This window comes from Ostrea edulis, chromosome 6, assembly GCF_947568905.1.
Source record: "Ostrea edulis chromosome 6, xbOstEdul1.1, whole genome shotgun sequence".
Taxonomy (NCBI): domain Eukaryota; kingdom Metazoa; phylum Mollusca; class Bivalvia; order Ostreida; family Ostreidae; genus Ostrea; species Ostrea edulis.
The window spans coordinates 18,186,727-18,209,896 of NC_079169.1; the positions used below are offsets into that span (position 1 = coordinate 18,186,727).

The window sequence follows — 23,170 nt, forward strand, 5'->3', positions numbered from 1 at the left end:
GTTTAGCATCGTGCATCATCACTATACGCGAGTGGCATGAATGCAAACAAGACAATTGTGATCAACATTGTACCAAAAGTGTTGTTACATTACATAGGAAGCAGCAATACTTAAATTAAGTTATTCATCGGTGAAAACAGATAATTTTGAACATCATTTATTTGTAGTACTTTAGAGGGCATACCTGCACACGCATGAACAATTCCTATTTTGGACCCTTATTTGGCGAGAATTCTCTCAGTATAATAAAGTTTAGAAGGAACATGTGCACTTGTCTGACCTTTCACCCCGAATACCTAATTAACGTCAAGGGATATCATGGTATAAATTCCGATCAAAATGTTATTTCCAATAACTATTCTTAATCATGGTATTTAGATTCCTTGCAAATAAACGTCACGCAGTTTCTAGATAAACATCTTTAATAGTGAAGGATATAAATGAATTGAATTTGCTTACAATCAAGACCGGTCGCTGCCAGGTTCGAACCCACAATATTCACATCACAGAAGGAGCGCTTTACCACTGAGCTACCGTGAATACCGCAGTTACGACTATCAGATTTTGTACTTCCGGATGTATATAACTTTGTAAGGCATGTGGATAGTGTGTACCTGGCATACACTATCGACACGCCTTATAACTTAGTGCAAGGAATAGTAAAGTCCAATATATCTACCTAAATATTTCTTTAAAGGTGTATGGCAACAACCATTTCACATACAATGTATGATTCTACGAAGTCCAGTATACTACATGTACTAGTAGTGCATGTATATCTATCTTCCATGAATAGTATCATAAAATCAGGCGGGGAAACTGTAAACCAAGCTGTACAACCGTTTGACAAAACCTCGATTACCTTCAATGAATAATTTGGGGTTTATAACCGTTCTACCTTGGTATGAAACATTATTCAAATATCCAAATAATTCAAACTTGTATCGTTTTATTTTCTACATTGAGTTTTACTGTACGGTTTAATACATTTACTATCATGTTTTGAAAATTCGTTGTCTTCATTTCCTGAACGATAGGCACCGATCAAGGACTCCAAGATCTGTAAAAGAAAATAAAAATGCAAAAGAAAATAAAAATGTAAAATAAAATATAAAATGATGAAAGTAAATAAGGCTATGACAGATATCCCTCTAGAAGTACTGATTTATTGCTGTTTCTGATAGATATCTCTTTACAAGTACTGATTTATTGTTTCTGATAGATACATGTATCTCTCTACAAGTACTGATTTATTGTTTCTGACAGATATCCCTCTACCAGTACTGATTTATTGTTTCTGACAGATATCCCTCTATAAGTACTGAATTATTGTTGTTTCTGACAGATATCTCTCTACAAGTACTGATTTATTGTTGTTTCCGACAGATATCTCTCTACAAGTACTGATTTATTGTTGTTTCTGACAGATATCTCTCTACAAGTACTGATTTATTGTTGTTTCTGACAGATATCCCTTTCGTGGCGTGGCCTTGGTTGACAATGGTATCCCGAGGGGTGAAAATTTTCAATGTTAGACCAATTCAACTTAATTGATAAATTATCATCCCTGCCAGCCCCTCAAAAATACGCCCTCCCCGACGTTTTTTTAATTTGCGAAACTTGCGATTCCCGGAAAATTTCATTGCCCTCGGGGAATTTGATTTTTCTTGGGTGAATAAATCTTCATATCTCCCTCACTATCATGCAATAAATATATATAATATTAATAAGTATCGTAATAATATGACTAAAGTATATAAATTAAGAGCGTAATAATGTAAAACTTATACGGTACCAATTTTGATGCACCAGATGCGCATTTCGACAAATAATAGATAAGGAACGAAACAAAAACAATCTAAGTAAAGATTATAATAGTTTAACATTAAGGAATGCGAACCTTGAAGTGTCAGAAAATAAATGAAATCTTCCATCAGCCTATCTCCAACTTGGTCCACATTTTCTATTTGTTTGTCGTCTGATGCTGGGAATATTTCCGGAGAACTTCCTGGAAATAAACAGTGAGAGATCAGTTGTCATTGTAGTTCCATTTCAACTGCATTTGATTAATCATGGATATATATTGATTACAATTCATTGTTGATGTATCAGACTTTTAGTTTAGTTACATGTAACAATATGAGAAGTTTCACAAACGTGTTGCTATTGAAATTGCATTGTATTCTGGACGTAAAATATTTATCTGTCATACGCACGACTGATTTCAGTTATCCCCATCACTTATTCTACATGAACGTTAGGCTACTTCAAAATATAATACTGCGGAATCAGAATTCGTGGTGGCTCAATTTTCGTGGAATTCGCGGGTACTCCTCACCTATGAATTTACATCCTCAACAAATAAAAACATTTCGGAGTTATCTTTGTTACACGTATATAAATCCACGAAATTACGTCCCCACGAACCCACAAAAATTCAGCAATCCACGAAAATTGGCCCCCACGAATTTAAATTATTCTACAGTATATTACGAGAAAATTAGAGACACATAAACTTACTGATTTTCCTTAGCAGTGGAGACAGGCTCTGTTTCGGAAAATTGTTTCTGAAACCTGAAAAAGTTGTTGCTGTTATTAATAGTAGTCAAAAGTAAAAAAAAAAGAAAAAAAAGTAAGTAAGTAATTTTTATTTAAAGTCGGAACTATATACAGGTAAACAATAAACATGAGCTAAGAGCTCTTTAACCTCTTAAAGTCAATGGCACTTTTCAGGGGTATATTGAATATTGTGTTTTGAATTCAAACTTACTGTTCATAGTCTTCGCCAGTTTCTAAGAACAGAAAAAAACCAGAATATTTAGTCTATTTGTATGGAATCCAATGAAATATCATAGGCTGATGTTAGACACACGAAACATAGACAATAAAATGAAATATCATAGGCTGATGTTAGACACACGAAACATATACAATAAAATGAAATATCATAGGCTGATGTTAGATACATGAAACATATACAATAAAATGAAATATCATAGGCTGATGTTAGATACATGAAACATATACAATAAAATGAAATATCATAGGCTGATGTTAGATACATGAAACATATACAATAAAATGAAATATCATAGGCTGATGTTAGATACATGAAACATATACAATAAAATGAAATATCATAGGCTGATGTTAGATACATGAAACATATACAATAAAATGAAATATCATAGGCTGATGTTAGATACACGAGACAGAAAATCAATATTTCCCCTAGATTTTAGTATTTTTATAAATGCAATACATTGACAGTACACATTTAAGGTGGTTGTTCAATATTACTAGTTTTAGATAAAACCACATCGTACTACAATTTATATGGTTATTTCAGATTTAGAGCTACGTGAAAAGTAATTAATCAAATGATATAATTAGCTTATTTTGATTAAAAGACGTGAAACTGGGGACTGGGCCATTGATTAAAGATTTCCTTTTTATTTGTCAAGGGAGTGACCTATTTCTGCATCACTCTCCCCTACTAACTAGATTTATGTTTTCTGAGTACTTGGGTTCTGCTCAGGGGGACACCTGATTTAATTGACGCGATCAGATTGACCCGGGTGACTTACGACAGCTTTCAGTTGTTGTTTTATGCCTGTGTTTTTCTATTATATAAATATTTCGGAGCAGATTTCCCTAAGAGAATGACACAAACTCTGTTACGTGGAGAATGTGTATTTCTGTCCAGTGTTTGCTGTGTGATAGATTACGTATACACTATTAATACCCGAAATAAACAGACTCGTGTAGCCTACATACTGATTACAAATGTAAGAAAATAGAGACTGAAACAATGCCTATGTGACCTTGACATGACCTATACTTGAGAATAAAGGTTCACTGCCTATGTGACCTTGACATGACCTATACTTGAGAATAAAGGTTCACTGCCTTTCCATTCACCAAATGTGAAGTATCTAACTTGGAAGAGGAAAACAAATTTTAAAGTACTGGACGGCATGACACACATGTAAAATGCGAGTGAAAGTCCAGGCACTAGAGAAAAAAAAGTACAGCTGGAATTCGTATGGCAAATCGAATTATTACATGTAGGGACAAGTATTGAAATTTGGGGATTTAGAAAACAATATCAAAATAAAATACATTACTTTATTATATACCCATCAATGTATCGTTCTTTGATACTGTGGATTTCACAGCGTGTGATCCGGTTTTCCGGATCACCACACTGTGGTTTTCTGATTCCGTATCAGTATCCTCTGAAACTGATGCCGTCACAATGACGTCACAATGCATCAACGCAACGTTATTTGTGGAAAATATTGACCGCGTCACAAAACAAAACTACGTACACAAAACATAATTTCATGGTAGATCTATGTCTGTTTTTGATAATTTTGATTACATTTATCATCTTATAAATGTGGATTTAAAAGGCAGAAGGGGGTATATAATAAATTTATCATTACTACAGTAACTTGATCCGAAGAGTTGGATCACGTCTCGTTGACAGGAGCGGATCATCAGATCACACGAGACGCGAAGCGTCGAGTTTGATCTGATGATCCGCGCCTGTCAACGAGACGTGATCCGACTCTCCGGATCAAGTTACTGTAGTAATGATAAATTTATTATATACCCCCTTCTGCCTTTTAAATCCACATTTATAAGATACTAAATGCAATCCAAATTATCAAAAACACAGACATACCATGAAATTATGTTTTGTGTACGCAGTTTCGTTTGTGACGCGGTCAACATTTTCCGCAACTAACGTTGCGTTGATGCATTGTGACGTCATTGTGACGGCATCAGTTTCAGAGGATACTGATACGGAATCAGAAAACCACAGTGTGGTGATCCGGAAAACCGGATCTCACGCTGTAAAATCCACAGTATCAACGAACGATACATTGATGGGTATATAATAATATATATATGTATTCTGAGGAAACATTACTTACATTTGGATTTCCTTCTGTCAAGAGGATGACCACCGCAAAAACAGCTAGGGAAAGCACGACTTTCATGTTGGGTTGATTTTCTATACAGGAGAAAAAATAATGAAATACAGTCTTGCGGATTAAAGAGGGATTAAAGGCACGTTCGCTATCATGTCCGCTGCCTTGGGTTTTCCGAATGGTTTATCATTTCGGCGCGAATAAACCCTTTGTCACAGATTTCCAAAGATGTCAATTTTAGATGAATATTTAAAGATCTGAAAATCGTGCAAGCCAATGTAGAATAATAAATCCTGAAGCCCTGTTATCATATTCCTCTTCGTCAGCTGATTACAAAGCTGTAACAATCTTGACGATTAGATTAATTTTATTGCACCCCCATCTTAATCAACTTTCAATTATATACATGGTAATTTTACTGCATTTTTATTTTCAACGGCATAGCCTCCAAACTGAACTGGCGGATAAAATCCCAAGCATGTGACGTCATGCACGCCGAGCTCCGGATAGTTAATTGTTTGTTTTCGTCCCGTGGGGGTTATTTATCGTATCAACCCCTGTAGCGACACGGGACCTCTGTTTTTAAGGTCATATCTGAAAGACCCGTGATTCCCGATGATGGATTTGGCGCAACCATGGCACGAGCGGAGCTTTACTTAGCTCAGGACCTCACGGTTACGAGGTGAACGGATAGCCTTTAATTTGAAACAAATCATTTCAGAGCAGGAATCTTAGAATTGATTGGAAAATACTCCGTGTGCATAAGTCGTTTTTGGACAAACGAGATTACGAACCTATGGAAAGCAATGTGCGCCCTGAAAAAAAAAGATGAAATTTACATATGCTGTGTAATGAAAGCAGCTAATACCCCCATCACACTAGGCCACGTTCGCACTATGACCATGTAAAATTGATGATCGTAGTGCGATCGGGTCGTGGAGCAACTTTGAACATGCTCAAAACAAACGTAGTGCGGTCGTGGTCAAATTTGATCGTAGTGGAGAAAACTACTGCACTGCGATTCCACTACGCTCTCTATACGACCATCCCGTTTTCACTACGTTCTCATTACGATCATCCCGTTTGCACTACGTTTTCTTCACGCTTCCGCTACGATCACTGGTAGTAACGATCCCAAGATGGCGGTAGGAAATTCCGGAAAGACCACGTTTACTTATTATATCTATTTGTATTGTTTATTTGCGAATGATACATGTATGTAGGCAAGAAATATCATACACTAGCAACAATTACGACCAGGTGTTATTTTATCTTTTATACGGCTCATATGAACAGAAAATTCGTCGTTGAAAAAACAGCGAGGATGATAGTAACAGAAATGAATGATGATAGTAACGTAAAACTTTCGTTACTATCATCCTCGCTGTTTTTTCAACGACGAATTTTCTGTTCATATGAGCCGTATAAAAGACAAAATAACACCTAATCGTAATTGTTGCTAGTGTATGATATTTCTTGCCTACATATCATTCGCAAATAAACAATGTTGATGAATATTCAGTATATGGCACTTAACGACCAAGCTGCTATATTGTTACTTAGGCGAAGGAGAAGGAGGAGAATCTTAAGGCAGCGTAGATCTTGTTGGGTACGACCTTGGCGGCATGCTTTTACAATGGAAATATTGGTACAAATGAATGACAAGAAGGTTCTGAGCTGTATTTATACTGAATCTGGATCTGATTCAGCTGCTGCAAAGCGTGGCGACAGCGGCGCGGAAACGTGGTAGAACTCAACCGTAGTAAGATCGTGGTAGAATCGTAGTAAGATTGTGGTACAATCGTGGCAGAAGCGTAGGAAACTCGTGTTACAGTCGTGGGAGTCGTGGTGAGAGCGTAGTTAGAACGTGATGGACGTAGTGGGAGCGTAGTAAGAACTTGATGAACGTATTGAGAACGTGGTGAAATTGTAACAAGGCCGTAGTTTAATCGTAGTGGAGTCGTGATTAGAGCGTAGTGAGGACGCCGTAACATCGTGAAGACAGACAAAATTATAAATTCATGCCGTTCGCACTACGATCTCACCACGATCTAAAAAAAAAATGATCGAACGTAGTGAGGTCGTGATGTAGTGTGACAGGGCCATTAGCAGTTTCTGGGTAGGGCAATCCATTTTAACGAGCAAAAATAAAAATCTTACGTAGCTTTTAATAGTGTACAGATTGATTGATTGATTATTGTTTAATGTCCCTCTCAATATAATATTTCACTCTTATGGAGACGTCACCATTGCCGGTGAAGTGCTGCAAAATTTAGGTCTATGCTTGGCGCTTATGGTCTTTGAGCAGGGAGGGATCTTTATCGTGCCACACCTGCTGTGACACGAGACCCCGGTTTTTGCTGTACAATAATTTTGGAGAGAGCTGAGGTCTTGATCCATGATGTTAGTTTAACTTTTTTGCAGAGTGTTATATTGCGAATAGTCGACAGAGGCTGACTGTGCGAAAGCGGAATTCTAAGACGTGTATAACCCAAACGCTGCTCACGCATATATTTAGAAATGACGTCATATGCTAGATCTCCTTCGTGTTGAAAATAAACGAATTAGGGCCCCTGGATGTGAAGTAATTTTATTTACACACAAAAAAAAAGGAAAAATATCCAGGCTTAGATCGAATCACGTTTGAATTTCAAAGTAGTCGCAACATCTATGCGCAAATTATGTTTCGAATCATGAAAAAAAAGTGAAGATAACGAAAGGTACTCATAAATCCCATAAAGTATACAAAATTTAGAGTTGGGTAAACATGGACCTCAAGACATACCAGAAGTGGGATCAAGTGCCTATTGGGAGTAGCCATCCCCTGTTGACCGGTCAGATTCGCTGTGATCCCTTTATATTGATAAGTTAAAATCAAAAACATTTGGGCTTACCAACAGGTATGAAACATCACTGAGCAGTGAGGGTTCTTTAGCGTGTCAATCATCCGTTTTTAAGGATGTCACCGAGGACCCGTGACTTTCACACCTGATGACGAGCGTTTGGCGATGGAACTGTCATGACTTAGGTCTGTCGCGGCTGGGATTCGAACCCCGACCTTCCGCATGAGGGGCGAACGCTCTAACCCCTCATCAGCCACCGTGGCGGTTAAATGAATGAAAATGACATTGTTAATAGATAAAACATCGTCAATATACTATATAAGCAGAATTTTAGCAAGGATTTAATTTTGGCATTATTAGCGAGGGAGATGAGGTCCCTAAAATTTAATATCGCTAACAATTTGTTCCATATCGGAGGTAGTAGTTATCCTTCCTGGAATTATAAAGTCGCTAAAATTAGTTCTCGCTAAATATATATACCCATTTTAACGGGAAATCGCTAAATTTGCGACTCCCTATAATTCCACTTATACGGGTATCTCAATGCTAGATCGTATTGTTCTCTGCTATCAAATTACTGATTCCTAAAGATTTAAGGAGGAATAGCTCACAATATTTGGAAATTGAAAATTTTCAAATTTACCTTATTCGGGTTAAAGACTACAGTTTTAGATGAAAGTAATCTGAACAAATTAAAACGCCTACTAGACTCGAACCCACAATCTACGGATCAGCAATCGACACGTTAACCTACTGAGATACCCAGCTAGGCAGGAATATACATACAAGTGATGCTGATATTAATAATGATAAGTCTACGGAGTACCCGCGGAATACAGGCGAGGAATGATGAAGAACGCCATCAGTACCGTGCATATGTCAACGTTTGTAACCCCTCACCTACAGGGTGGGAACTATTTTCTTTGATAGAATTTGGAGTTTCGGTTCGCTAAATTCCAAAGTAGATGAAATTCATGTTTTATTTATCTGTATTGTAGTATATGTTAAATCTATAGAAAATGCCTTTACCTGCATAACATATTATCCTTCAACGTTTTTGTCACAATTGTTGTGTTTAGTAGCTGTTTCCACTACTTTCCCCCCAACAAATTGCCAAATATTTATATATACATGTATAACTAATAGGTTTAGTAATAGGTCTGATTGGCCGGGTGTTTCGATTCTGTTGTCATCATTATTATGTAAAGATTGTGATCTAGCATAACACTATGACAATATATTACTTTACATTCTTCTTATCTCGTCATTTGTGCAGACGGTCGCAAACATTGTGTAATATTACAACAATGTGGTCTACAATACCCCGACACACAGATATTACAACAATGTAGTCTGCTACAATCCCCTGACAAATATTACAACAATGTCGTCTGCTACAATCCCCTGACAAATATTACAACAATGTCGTCTGCTACAATCCCCTGACAAATATTACAACAATGTGGTCTGCTACAATCACCTGTCAGATATTACAACAATGTGGTCTGCTACGATCCCCCTGACAGATATTACAACAATGTCGTCTGCTACAATCCCCCGACAGATATTACAACAATGTCGTCTGCTACAATCCCTTACATTATCATTATTTGGTCCATTTTCGAAGAAACACATTTTGTAACCTTTGGTAATGAGGTTATAATTTTCAATAACCTACATATGTTTTTACTTGAATGACATGTGTAACATAATACACAATTATGTTACCTTGTAGCGGGTTGAATTTTCTGACAGTAATAACCATTAACATTAAATTTTAATGATGCCTCGCCTTTTAAATCGTTGAAGCGAAACTTCCTAACCTCGTTGTCAGAGGACATACATTTATTGGGTTCAGTTTCAAAGTATATTCACAGGAACAGTTAACCATTAGCATTTAATGACACTTCCCGTAACATTGTATTAAGCCGAACCGTAGATTTGGTACTTGGAACTGTTTCTAGAGACCAAAATATAAGTACTGGCCTGATTCTTCAGAGACAACTTTTAAAATCAACTAAGATTCACGAGTCGTTACTCTGTGTAATTTATGATGAATTCCAGTCTTCTGTTTAAAATTACGATGAATTTCAGTCTTCTGTGTAAAATTACGATAAATTTCAGTCTTCTGTGTAAAATTACGATAAATTTCAGTCTTCTGTGTAAAATTACGATGAATTTCAGTCTTTGTTGTTGACCATTTTACCACCCTGTCAAGTGTCTAAATGTACAGTGTACATATAAATGTGTACATGTTCCCTAGTTTATCACCATCTCCTGCATAATAAACTTCTAACCTGTTATGAAATGGTTTAGCTTGTTGGTAGTGTGACATGGAATCTGTTTCACTATTTTTTAAATGACTTTCAGGTACACTGTACACATTTCATCTTTTCATTATATCGTTTTGTCTATATATATTTCTGCTAGAATGTTAATCTGCTTAATGGCTACTTTAAGGAGGTCATAATGCAGAATTTTATTACCAGATAAAGCATTTCAGAAAGACAATAAGATAGGGAAACGTGCAAGGCGAGTGTAATTTATTGCATAGCACAATGTATCTAATGAATTCTGCGGTATAACTGCAAGTTTTATTTGTTAAGAGTGAAAATATTTAATATAGTCTTTAAAGAACGAAGAAAATGCAGATAGAGACTTTTTTGTTTAAATCATAAAACATGCATGTTGAAAATAAGTTAAGCATTTTTAGGATTTTGTTATTTTGTTTTTACAATGTATTTATAGAGTTGGGTTATTTTTTCTGAATTTTTAAAATTTATTTCTAGACGCTTTCACTATGCTGTTAAAATAGAACAATTTCTGTGACTACTTGGTGTAAGTAGTCCTCTAATCATGACTTTTCTATCTGCCAGAATCATAAATATCAAATCCATTAAAAGTTTTACATTGTAGAACGAATTTATACTTTCTTTAAACTTAAAATTTCAATGTTATCCTTCTTACCTGGTGGACCCGTAGATATCAATATTCAAACTCTATCGCAATCTTGTGGTGTTCTGCATCCAATAAACACCCTGCACGTAAAGTGCTCAGGTTTTATATGTCGGAATGTTCGATAATTTGTAAAGGGGAAAATATCTTCTGGCCATGCTATATATAAATCGAATATCCTAATTATCATAAGGTGATTTGACAAAGACGTAGAATCGAAGTGATTCCTCTGCCAGCACGGAAAATAATGTACCTGTATTTTGTATATCGGAAAAGACATAATAATCACGCAATGTTACTAGTATTTCCAGTTTCCCATGTACATGTACGAGTAAATTCTTTTTGTCTTTTTTCTTTTTGGTTTTTGTCATAGATATGGCAGATGGTTGCATCTTCATTCGAAATCTAATTTTCAAATAAAAAATCGCATGCGTGTATCAATTATTTGATAGTCATTTAAAGCATAAATTTCATTTTTGAAAATGAATGTCAGGTATGACACCATAAAGACCCCTCCCTGCTCAAAGGCCGTAATCGCCGAGCATAGGCCTAAATTTTGTAGCTCTTCACCGGCAATGGTGACATCTCCATATGAGTGAAAGATTCTAGTTTAAATTATTCCATTTAAAAGTGTGTGTACAATATAGCTAAACGCTATTACTATAGTAGCTACAAAAATGCAGGGCTAAATGAACGATACATGTCACAAAATATCCATTGATGATTTAATACAGGTATGTGAATTACTTGTCGACAGGGGATGCTTATGCCCCCTAGGCATCTGATCCCACTTCTGGTATGTTCAGGGGTCCGTGTTTGATTTCTTAAGGTTGATCGATCCTCATGTGATGTCGTAGGTTTTTGTCAAAATTAAACTTTTCGCATTATAGAAATATATCTTTCAGAGGAATTTCATTCACTGAATAAAATTTTAAAAAATTGGTAAACTATTGATACCGAAAAAGTTTATATTTTCCATAGAAAATTATTTATTATTTATAATTTAAGAAAATGTTGTCAAGGGCAATAACTGCTATGCTGGTATTTCTTCTACTGCATGTCTATTAAACATGGTTTCCCCATTATCCACAATTAATTTATACATATTTATGAATTAGCAGGTTTTTAAACTGTTGGTATTTAAAAATTTTGTCATTTCAACAAGTTTTTATCTATTATGATTATTATGTACAGCGAAAATGTGTGATTTTCTGATGTTAGCATATACTTCTTTTTTTTTTTTTTTTTTGTATGTCTGACATCTTTAAAAATGTGTCACCTGTGTCCAGGGGTCCGTGTTTGCCCAACTATTTATTTGTATTGCTTATAGGAGTTATGAGATTGGTCACTGTTCGTTATCTTCACCTTGCATGAGGATTGATCCGTCTTAATGTATTTGTGTTATGAATTATGAGATTGATTACTGTTCGTTATCTTCACTTTTTGTTAATCAAACACATGAATTTGTAATTTAATCTATAGATACTTTAACAGGTATGTTAATAAACAGGTAGATCTATGTTAATAAAAGTACAATATGTGGAAGTAGGTTACACAGTTTCTTTTATAAAGGTTAGAGAGAGATATGTTTAGTTTTTTTTTGGGGGGGGGGGGGGGGGGTTTACGTGAAGATAAATGAGGTTATAGTAGAATTTCATTTTAAAAAATGAACTTTAAAAAAAAAATTGCATGACATTTATACACATTTTTAATATTTTATGATTTTGACCTTTCCCCGGCTCTTCTCCAGGGTTGGGATTTTTACCTATTAGTGACACATTACATGTATTTATTGCATTTCAAATCACCAGTTCTAGATCATCTGAGCAGCACAACAATTCTTATCTGTTTTTAGTCCCCCATGGGTTTGTAACACCGAAAAGGAATGTAGGTTTCTTCTCTGTGTGTCCGTCCGTCAGTCTGTCTGTCAGTCTGTCCCATTAACTTTCCAGAATTTTCCCCGTTATGATTGCAAGGGCTTGCAGATTAGTTTCAAAGTGGCAAATTACAAATCAAGTTCGAATTTCGTAACATTTGAAGGACTGGTGTTAAAAAAATTAATGTTTTTATATTCATCGGGAGCGTGTTCAGATGGAAGGGCTGTAAAAGTAGGGCATCTGATTAGAGTCTGTTGACGAAACTCAGTCGCTGATTGTGTAAAAACTCACTTCATTAATTTTACATTTCAAGCTCATTAATCGCGAAAGGAACAGATCAATGAAAATGTATATCAAATCCATTAATCATGCGAGTATTTTTCCTTAATCAATGAGCGAGGTCTGATCAGTCGACAGTGCTCAATTTACCGCATTCCTGCAATCCGACTGAAATCACGAGTATTCGAAATCAGTCCTCGAACAGTTGATACTATCAGAAGTCCTTTATAAGTATTTAACATACAGATATGACTGTTATATTAGGTGTGTTGTTTTGTGGTCCATTTGCACGATTATTTAAATATTTCTCCCACGTCTTTTGTGCAAAGACGGTAGACCAGATTTGATGCTTTTTTGCATCGAGACTAGGCGCAAGGTACGTCGCACGACGGAGTACAGAATTTTCTTGGTTGTTTTTGTCATTTTAATTATCACACCCAAATTTTCTGCCTTATATTTAGAATATATACTAAATGTTTATGAATTAAACTTAAAAATTATAGAGTTCTTCCTAAGACTATTTCATCCCTGATAAAAACTGCATGCGTCAACTGTGTGAACAACGAAACCTCAAACTAAGTCGATACTGGTAAACATGGTGGCTTGGTACCAATGTTTTGGCTCAAAGTTCAAGGTCAAACAACATCAAATGTACATTATCTCGAATATTACATCCGTAAATTTATGGAGTGCCGGTAGGGGACATGTATCGCTTATGCAATACTTTTAGAATGCTTGTCTAAAAGACTTTCTGGTATACGGTTGGGAACCTCTCTGCAGTTGATGAATTGTACACACATCACATGAACAAATTAAAACCCATTCTTTGAGAAAGACTTTAGCAAATCAGTTCAATTCACAGTAATTTTTGTCAATGAACGGAAAGATTATTCTAAAATGCAACTGATAAAGGAAAATAGGATTGGATAGGAATTTAATGGTAATCTATACACACTGTGTACTCACTTCGCGACGAATGTTAATAGATAAAAAGACAATATTGACAGTAAAAATAAAGCCTTAGCCTGATGGTGGCAATTAAAGATTTTGTATTTAGTGAAGGTGGGAGGGATAAGATTTCCTCTCACATTTCTAACTGAGTTATGGCAATTAAGGCTTACGAAAGACAAGAAATTTAAAACAGTGAAACACATAAAATATTTCGTAATACCTTGTAGGAATTTCTAAATTGGTACCCGGACCAATGCAAGATCGAAATAATGCTTCTGCTAAATTTTAGATTTTTTCGTGTGGAAATTAGTGTCATTTTCCCCCTAAGTCCATTTTCATTAAATAAATGGATCATCATTTTGTGATTAATTTTGCATTGTCATTTATACGTCACGCAGGTCGACACTGGCAGCGTTAGAGTACGACAGGGACCCTGCTCTACTTTTCACCCCGTTTCACACATTGCCTATGTAAAATGTCGGTCCCAGATTAAGAAAAAGAAAGATATTTTCTGTAAATTGTTGATATTTTCTTATTTTGAATGCAAGTTTCTCTTCATTAATTGCGACCACGCACACAATCCACAACAACATAATAATAAGAAACAAGGAATGATGTGTATAAATCAGTAGTGTGTTAGAATGGAAATCTTGTACACAGTTTTCGGGTTTCTCACACCGATTGATTGATTATATCTTCTTTAACGTCCCTCTCGAGAATTTTTCACTCATATGGAGACGTCACCAAGATCGGTGAAGGGTTTTTAATTTAAGCCTATGTTCGGCACTTACAGCCATTGAGCAGTGAGGGTTCTTGAGCGTGCCATACTTTCTGTGACACGGGCTATCCATTTTTAAGGTCATCGCCGAGGACCCGTGACAATCACACCTGATGCCGATCGTTTGTTGATGGAACTGTTACTACCTGTTTTTACAACTTAGATCTGTCGCGGCCGGGATTCGAACCCCGACTTTCAGCATTGGGGGGGGGGGGACGCTCTACCTCTAGACCTCCACGGCGGTTTTCTAACACCGATTGATTGATTGAATATTGTTTAACGTCCCTCTCGAGAATATTTCACTCATACGTCACCACTGCCGGTGAAGGGCTGCAAAATTTAGGTCTATGCTCGGCGCTTATGACTATTGAGCAGGGAGGGATCTTTATCGTGCACACCTGCTGTGACACGGGACCTCGGTTTTTACGGTCTCATCCGAAGGACCGCCCCATTTAGTCGCCTCTTACGACAAGCAAGGGGTACTGAGGAACTATTCTAACCCGGATCCCCACGGGACTTCTCACACCGAAAGTTCGCTGCAAATTGAAAGTAATAACCTACAAAACTGTATTGAAGCGAAGAATGTACAAGCTGTTACATTATAACTTTGAATTTAGATATATGTTCATTCGCGATTTAGATTATTCAGTTTAGAATAACTTTCATGGGCTGATCCATGAAAGTGGAAATTTTCAGACGGAGGTTGGATTGAGACTCATACTCCTGTACTCCTAGCTGCAATAATGTAGCCCTATCCAATTTTTTTTTAATTCTGGTGTTTTCGGGATAGGGCTACAATTCCATAGGATCTCCGTAATGGTGCAAAATAATTTTATGAATAACCGATAATAAAACTCTGTGTATTAGTCCCAAATGTTGTTTACACCAAAAGGAGTACCAACTTTGTGCTCGGGCATGTCTAATAAAGGTGTTTTTCATTAAATATAATGTACAGCATGCAAAATTCTTCGTCTGCTCCGCCATGCTTGTTATCGCGAGATCTCGTAGGTGGATCTAATGAAAAACCTAAACATTGACAATCAGCGCGAAAATGTAGTTACTCGAGCCACTTCGACAAAGAAAGGAAAATCATATTGTTGCAGAAAGAATTTACACTCTGCTGTTCGGTTTTTAACTTGATATTAAATTCAAACCTTTTCAATACTGACGAAATGGCTTTCGCCTCCATACTTGTCCATTGATGTAAATACTACCTTATATGGCATATGCAAATGACTTGACAATCGGAAGTTGAAACTTCAGTACATCAAACATGGCGCACAAATATGAATCGAGAAATTGGAATTTATCGAAATTGTTGAAAACAATAGAATAGAGCCTCACAAATCTTAAGTTGCAGGTTGTAAATTTATATATTGACTAAGAAACATAGAATATCATTTTATTTACGTAAAGAAAGTCAGGAAATGTTTAGAATGAGCGCAAATGTTGTGGGAGTGATTCACTCCCGCATTTGCACCATTACGGAGATCCTAAGGAGTTGTAGCCCTCTCCCTAAAAAAAAAAAAAAAAAACCAACAACAACAAAAATCAGAGATTATTGCAGCTACTGTACTCCCAAAATGAGGAAGGATTTTGGGGCCTAAAATGGTACAAAGACTATTTCTATAAACATTTTCCACCAAATGGGCGTTACAAACCCCATAAACTCCTCTTAAACCGTCACTACTCTCCCATTTTAAAGAAAAGGTGTGAAGAAATATATATATATTGAAACGATATACATATAATACTGACGATAGCGTCCTATGTTTTACAGTGTATACGATGATATTATACTGACGATAGCGTCCTATGTTTTACAGTGTAAACGATGATATAATACTGACGATAGCGTCCTATGTTTTACAGTGTAATCGATGATATAATACTGACGATAGCGTCCTATGTTTTACAGTGTATACGATGATATAATACTGACGATAGCGTCCTATGTTTTACAGTGTAAACGATGATATAATACTGACGATAGCGTCTTATGTTTTACAGTGTAAACGATGATATAATACTGATGATAGCGTCCTATGTTTTACAGTGTAAACGATGATATAATACTGACGATAGCGTCCTATGTTTTACAGTGTAAACGATGATATAATACTGATGATAGCGTCCTATGTTTTACAGTGTATACGATGATATAATACTGACGATAGCGTCCTATGTTTTACAGCGTATACGATGATATAATACTGACGATAGCGTCCTATGTTTTACAGTGTATACGATGACATATTACTGACGATATCATCACATGTTTTACAGTGTAAACGATGACATGATACTGACGATGGCGTCACATGGTACATTTCTTGCAGTGTATATGATGATATGATACTGACGATAGCGTCATATGTTACATGTTTTGCAGTGTATACACGACAGCAAAGGAATATGTGTATTAGATGACATAAACTATCATAATCACACTAAATACCAGGCATAAGCCACCCAGGGAGTGGCGGCTGTTTCATTCGGGAATAAATACACACTGCAGCGGTATTCGGAAACGTAGTAATGAATACTAATCATAATCACAGTGGCGTCGTGCGGATAAAGTTGGACTTAATTAATAGAGATTAGGTAGGTTCAATGTTTCACTGGTTTTGTGAGGAGTATTTACAATCCCCGGGAGGGTATTATTCCTCGCCTCTGTAATTAAACTATCTCTATAATATAACGATTTGTACCGTCAATGTGATAATTCTAATTAGACTACAAATAATCAAGCGTATGAAAAGTCTTATTTTTCATTTAGATTACAAGGGATTACTCGGAAGGTCTATACAGATACTTTGAAGTCAGTTGCGATATGTTTGGGGTTTTTTTTTCTTTCACCTAAGCTTTTCTGACAGTACATCTAACGACAGCTTTATTGCTGATTCTCGTTTAACTTCTCATCAAGATCGTCTGCGCCTATGTAACATCAACGAGACTTTTAAAGAAGTTCCCCGAAGGTCTAGGACAACACCGATAAACATAGCTCAGTGTTAAACATTGCAAGTTTATCTGATAAAAAAAAGTTTCCGGAAGAGTAATCTATGTCTAAACTATAAAATTAGGAAGTTTGTAATGGCCGGTATTTCTTATAAGTGTAAATTTAAGTCTACACCCTTTTAATTCATCAAGAAAATTACAATGAAATTACAAAGTTTCAGTCCCTGCAACATAATTATTTTTTCAGAAATGAAATAATTTCTGTTTTGCATGACCTTGTTTTTATGACGTTCGCGTGGTACATGTATAGATGTATGCAAGTGACCGTAGATGCAATTCTCCTCGACGAAGTACTGCGCATGACAAGCAGTTGCTGATGATGATGTCTGGGAAACACGTGATCCGAAGTCTAAACTGACTATTAAATCAGTATATAATTTATACTGGAGATTAGTACCATATCTGGATTGCCTTTCGAGGTAAATTAAAAGTCCTGTGGCTAGGACTCTGCTTGACATGGAGAAAACTATTTCTGTTCATGTTTTCCTAGCCTTCATGAACTTTTCCATGTATGAAGCATTCTACAGTTGCAGAATCACTGTGCCCCTAGACTACAAATCAGTTTGCAGGTATATGATTTGAAATTATTTTCTACATGCATAGAACATTTATCCCCAATTCTTTCTTTGATACAAATTTGTCGACAGCATTTCGCAAATGCTTCATTGACAATTGGTGATCTTCGTGACATCTGATAATCAGTGTGTATATATATATATATATATATATATATATATCACACACTGAATATAATTTATAGAATAAGAGTGAGTCTAAAAGGGGAGGTAAATCCAGATAATTGTTAAAGTACCCCACAGTTCCACAACACAACACAGTGTATATAGTATAATTTTATATATATATTACATATTGTAAAACTTATACGGTACCAATTTTGATGCACCAGATGCGCATTTCGACAAATAATGTCTCTTCAGTGATGCTCAACCAAAATGTTTGAAATCCGAAATAACTATGAAGTTTTAGAGCTAAATATAGCCAAAAAAGTGGAGCCAAATTCGTCCAAGGATAAGAGCTATGCACGAGGGAGATAATCCTAACACAGTGTGTGTAACTGTAAAACCATCATTTTCGGAATGAGGAGCACTGTAAAAGGCCGCGGGATGTCTCAAAACCATCAATGGGTCCCGGGTGAAGTGATGGCAGGGGATAGGGGGCGATGTCCGAAGCTATCACTCGCTGACAAAGTAAGAACTATAAATTCTAATGTTTTTAGATATATATTTCTATAAGAAATCGATTATGTGTATGAAGTGGAATGCGACGAGCGCAGGACCCGCTACCAAATACAACGTTTACCAATACCAAAGAGTGATGGAAGTCATACGAAAGAAGATAGATAAGTCGGGTTTTGTGAAAATAAAAACATATATTCATTATAGTTAATCAACAAAAACTGGGGGGGGGGGGGGGGGGGGGGGGGGCACAATTGTAAATATCACAACATTATGAACGTGTTCTTATAACGGGCAAGTTGACCCCCCCCCCCCTTTCCCCGACATGTGTACAGTCACGTGAAGGTTGCGTCATCAAATTCCGGTGCATGCTCAAGCTGATTTTTCCATATAGCATCCGTTTTAGCCTCGCATGTACAACTGCCAAAAGTTTATAGACAAATGGCGGACGTCAATGTCTAAACGTCAACGTAATACGGATTTTCAGTGGATATGAAATTATATATTTCATATCCACTTTTAACGGAGTGGTACGGTTAAATTTTACAAGCCGCAATAGTTGGCGCTCGTCTCTAACGTCCATTTTTCTGGGGCGTCCCGATTTTTTTAGCATTTCCCGCACTTCCTCGAATTTCACACCGTTTTACAACAGCATACACGGTTTTCCGGTCCATTTTCAATACCTTAGCAGTTTCAGAATAATTTCCCGTTTTTCTGTAACTGTTTACGACAATTTGTTTCACAACTGGCGATAAATTCTTAGACTTTCCCATAGCTACATTCAGAAGCTTGTATCAGACGATCATCAAATAAATACCAACATATGACGTCACATATGACGACACAAGATCCTGTACTTATATGTGGTATTCATACGGAATCCCCGTTATCTATATATAGAATTTACAAAAGAAAAAACAAGCCACTTCCGTGAAGTTGGAATTTAGATCCGCCATTTTGTCTATAAACTTTTGGCAGGTGGCTATATATTCTGCGTGGACCTCGGGGACCACACAATAAGCTTTATTCAACTTTTGAGTATTATCAGCAATAATCGTTAATGTTTTTTTATAAACCCAACATGTAAATAATGCACACTTCACTTCAACGTCGAAATATACTACTCAAAATTTGATAAGGATCATAGATATTTTTCTGCTTAAAAAATTAATAACTACATAACTAGCAATATTATGTCCAAGTGAAATTAAAAACGTCTTCAACAAACTTGCACGTGCATTTCATGCCATGGGAAATGCGTTTCTCATCACAGTTTATGCTTTTGCTACCATTGCACGATTTTCACTCAGGCATCGGTGTCTGATTCTTTCTAAAATTTCAAACTCACTTGAGTGTTTACACTACGTTTATCAACACAATGCCCCTTCAACGTGTAAGGCGTCGCCTGACGACAGAACAACTGGGCAGATGTATTGGAATGCTTGACGCTGGCTATTCACAACGTGACGTTGCAAATGCACTAAACGTCAGCCAGAGCGTTGTAAACAGGGCCTGAAACCGACAGCAAACGTTTGGTACAGCAGCACATCGACATGGGGGTGGTCGTCAGAGGTCGACAACCCAACTCCAATACCGTTTTGTGGCTCTTCAGGCACAACGCCATCCCTTCTGGACAGCAACCAGCCTACGTAACGACCTCCTGAACGCCTCGGGGGTGAATGTGTCCACTCAGACGATACGGAATCGGCTTCACAATGCAGGTCTCAACTCGAGAAGGGCATGTGTTCGAGTCCCTCTGACTGTTCGACACCGGCGGGAGCGATTGGACTGGGCTGAAGATCATGTCACTTGGACACAGAACGATTGGGTTAAAGTTCTGGTCACCGATGAGTCCAGGTATTGTTTGGACTTTACAGACAGGAGGCACCGAGTGTGACGACGACAACGTGAACGTTTCCATGATGCCAACATTAGTGAACATGACCGTTATGGTGGTGGTTCCAACAATGACGGGGGTGCGGTACCGGGATGAGATCCTCGATGTTTACGTCAGACCCAACGCTGGTGCTGTTGGCCCTGAGTTCATCCTGATGGATGATAACGCCCGTCCTCATCGCGCCAGGGTGGTGGAGCAGTACCTTCAACAGGAGACAATTGTCCGTATGGACTGGCCAGCGCGTTCGTCGGACTTGAACCCGATTGAGCATGTATGGAACATGCTGCAGGTTGCCCTTTCACACAGTAGAGCACAACCCACGACTTTGGCAGAGCTCGGAAACGCCCTCGTGGAAGAGTGGAACAACCTTCCCATTGGAAACATCCGGGTGCTTATTGACAGCATGGCTCGACGTTGTCAAGCCGTCATTGATGCAAGGGGAGGCCATACCCGGTATTGGCACTTCATCGACTAAGTGTAATGATGGACTATCCCCAAAAACTGTATAATTCTTTCTCTGGTTTGCTGTTAACTTTTTGTAATGAAATGCCTTTTGGTGTTGTTATCAGATTTCAAGCATTCCGTATTGATAAAAGTTCATGCCGTTCATGAATTTTTATTCATAACCTGAGTAAACACATTTCCGAGTCAAAACTACATATAAATACACCTAGCACTACAATTACACTAATCTACAAACGTATTTACAACGCAGACTACATGTTTTTTGGTCTTTAGGCTTGCCAATCAATGTTAAAAGTGGAGCGAATTAGGGCATGCCTTATTCGTCCAAAGAGCTGATCCAAAATGTCCGAAATGAAAAACAATAAACTTAATTAATCTCAAGTGGTCCCACATGTAGTCTGCGTTGTAAATACGTTTGTAGATTAGTGTAGTTGTAGTGCTAGATGTAGTTTTATGTAGTTTTTGTTATTATGCTCTGTTGATATTGGCCACATTATGTAATTCTTTTCGTTTGTCTCGAAAATTTGACAATCTGGTTGTTCGTGTCGTTGGTCATTTTAGTGCTTTGTATAATTTTTTGTATTTGACCTTGTATCCATGTTGTGGATCCCACACTTTGAGGTATCGGGTGTTGTTGGAACTTTAGTGCTTATATATATATATATATATATATATATATATATATATATATATATATATATCGTTGTGGCCGAGTGGACTTACGCACTGGTTTGACAGTCTTGCTAGGCGGTGGGTGCCGTACGTCGCTGGTTCGACCCCGGGCTGGGGCGAAAATTTTCAGCACCTAATTGTGATTATTTGGTGCTTTATATATATATATATATATATATATATGACACGTGGTATATAAAAGGTGTTACATTAGGTATAATAAAATTCCTGCATCAACGTAATTTCAATCAGCAGTGACTTTCGAACTTTAATTTGACCCATTATGGACGTCAACGTCCAGATTTCAGATGTTCAACACTTCAAGTATATGTTGGAAAAATTTTCTCGAGTACCAAGAGATTCGGTGCCGAGCAAAGCGAAATGATGGCCAACATTTAATACCTGAATTTAATGGCTTAAACCGGAATGAAAAAAGAGAACGACATTCTTTGTGTAAGGATGGGAAAGCATTCATTTCAATGTATAGTGTCCTTGAAAAGAGAGGACGGCTCAGGTGTTCTATAATTTCATTAATATACATATACTGAATAACTGTGTAGCCTAACAAAGAGTCAGAACCTTTTTACATATACCTTTTTGTATTTGGTTCTGATTGTGTAGGTTGATTATTGTTGGCGCACATTTGATTAATCAATTTCGTTTTGAGAAGAAGAAAATCGAACACTTTCATAAGATTTTTGACAGCCAATAAAACGTATTGTCGATAGGCTTGGCTCATATCAAGAAAACCTTTTATTCAAGTGGTCTCACCCACTCCTTGCGTGATGCGGGAACAACACACTTTGCGACTTATCGCGCACCTGCTCTTCACAAGGAATGTCATTCAGCATTGTATGGCCACGACGAACTACATCTTATTATCTGTTACATTGTGCACCGGACATCCGTTTAAACTGGAAGACATTCTGATTGGCTTGATGCATTTTGTATAACGAAAAGTGAAGGTAACAATCAATGATCAATGTTATAATTCCTATAAAGAATAGAAAACAAATGCAAACAGTAAGGCAAACCCGGACCTCTGGACACACCAGAGGTGGGATCAGGTGACTAGGAGTAAACATCCCCTGTAGACAGATCACACCCGCCGTGAGCCCTACATCTTGATCAAGTAAACGCAGCAATCCGTAGTCAAAATCTGTATATAAAGAACCTAACAATTGGTATCAAACACATGTTATGATTGAATACATGTATTATAGTGGGTTAAGTTTAAGCAGTAGTAGACACAATTTTGGTATTCACATTAAAACTCGTCATTCCGGGAAACCAGAAAAA

The 23,170-nt window shown here is 37.0% G+C and overlaps 1 protein-coding gene across 2 annotated transcripts; it reads right to left on the reverse strand.

Annotated features, from left to right (window-relative positions):
- Window positions 1-932: 932 nt before the first annotated feature.
- On the reverse strand, window positions 933-10,833 carry LOC125645821 (uncharacterized). Of its 2 annotated transcripts, none has more exons than XM_048871674.2 (6): window positions 10,751-10,833; window positions 4,944-5,023; window positions 2,771-2,792; window positions 2,521-2,574; window positions 1,901-2,008; window positions 933-1,060 (listed from the first exon to the last, which is right to left on the reverse strand). In XM_048871674.2, exons 2-6 carry the CDS (start codon window positions 5,007-5,009, stop codon window positions 1,020-1,022), a joined length of 291 nt encoding a protein of 96 aa, XP_048727631.1. In that variant the 5' UTR covers window positions 5,010-5,023; window positions 10,751-10,833; the 3' UTR covers window positions 933-1,019. The 2 variants fall into 2 exon arrangements, with proteins under 2 accessions (XP_048727631.1, XP_048727632.1); XM_048871675.2 differs by lacking the exon at window positions 10,751-10,833 and adding an exon at window positions 5,347-5,411.
- Between the last annotated feature and the right edge of the window lie 12,337 nt (window positions 10,834-23,170).

Coding starts and splice junctions, on each gene's coding strand:
- LOC125645821 (XM_048871674.2), bottom strand. CDS start 5,009: ATGAAAGTCGTGCTTTCCCTAGCTGTTTTTGCGGTGGTCATCCTCTTG. Junction 2,575..2,770: donor ACTGGCGAAGACTATGAACA/GTAAGTTTGAAT, acceptor CAACTTTTTCAG/GTTTCAGAAACAATTTTCCG. Junction 2,009..2,520: donor TCCACTGCTAAGGAAAATCA/GTAAGTTTATGT, acceptor GTTTATTTCCAG/GAAGTTCTCCGGAAATATTC.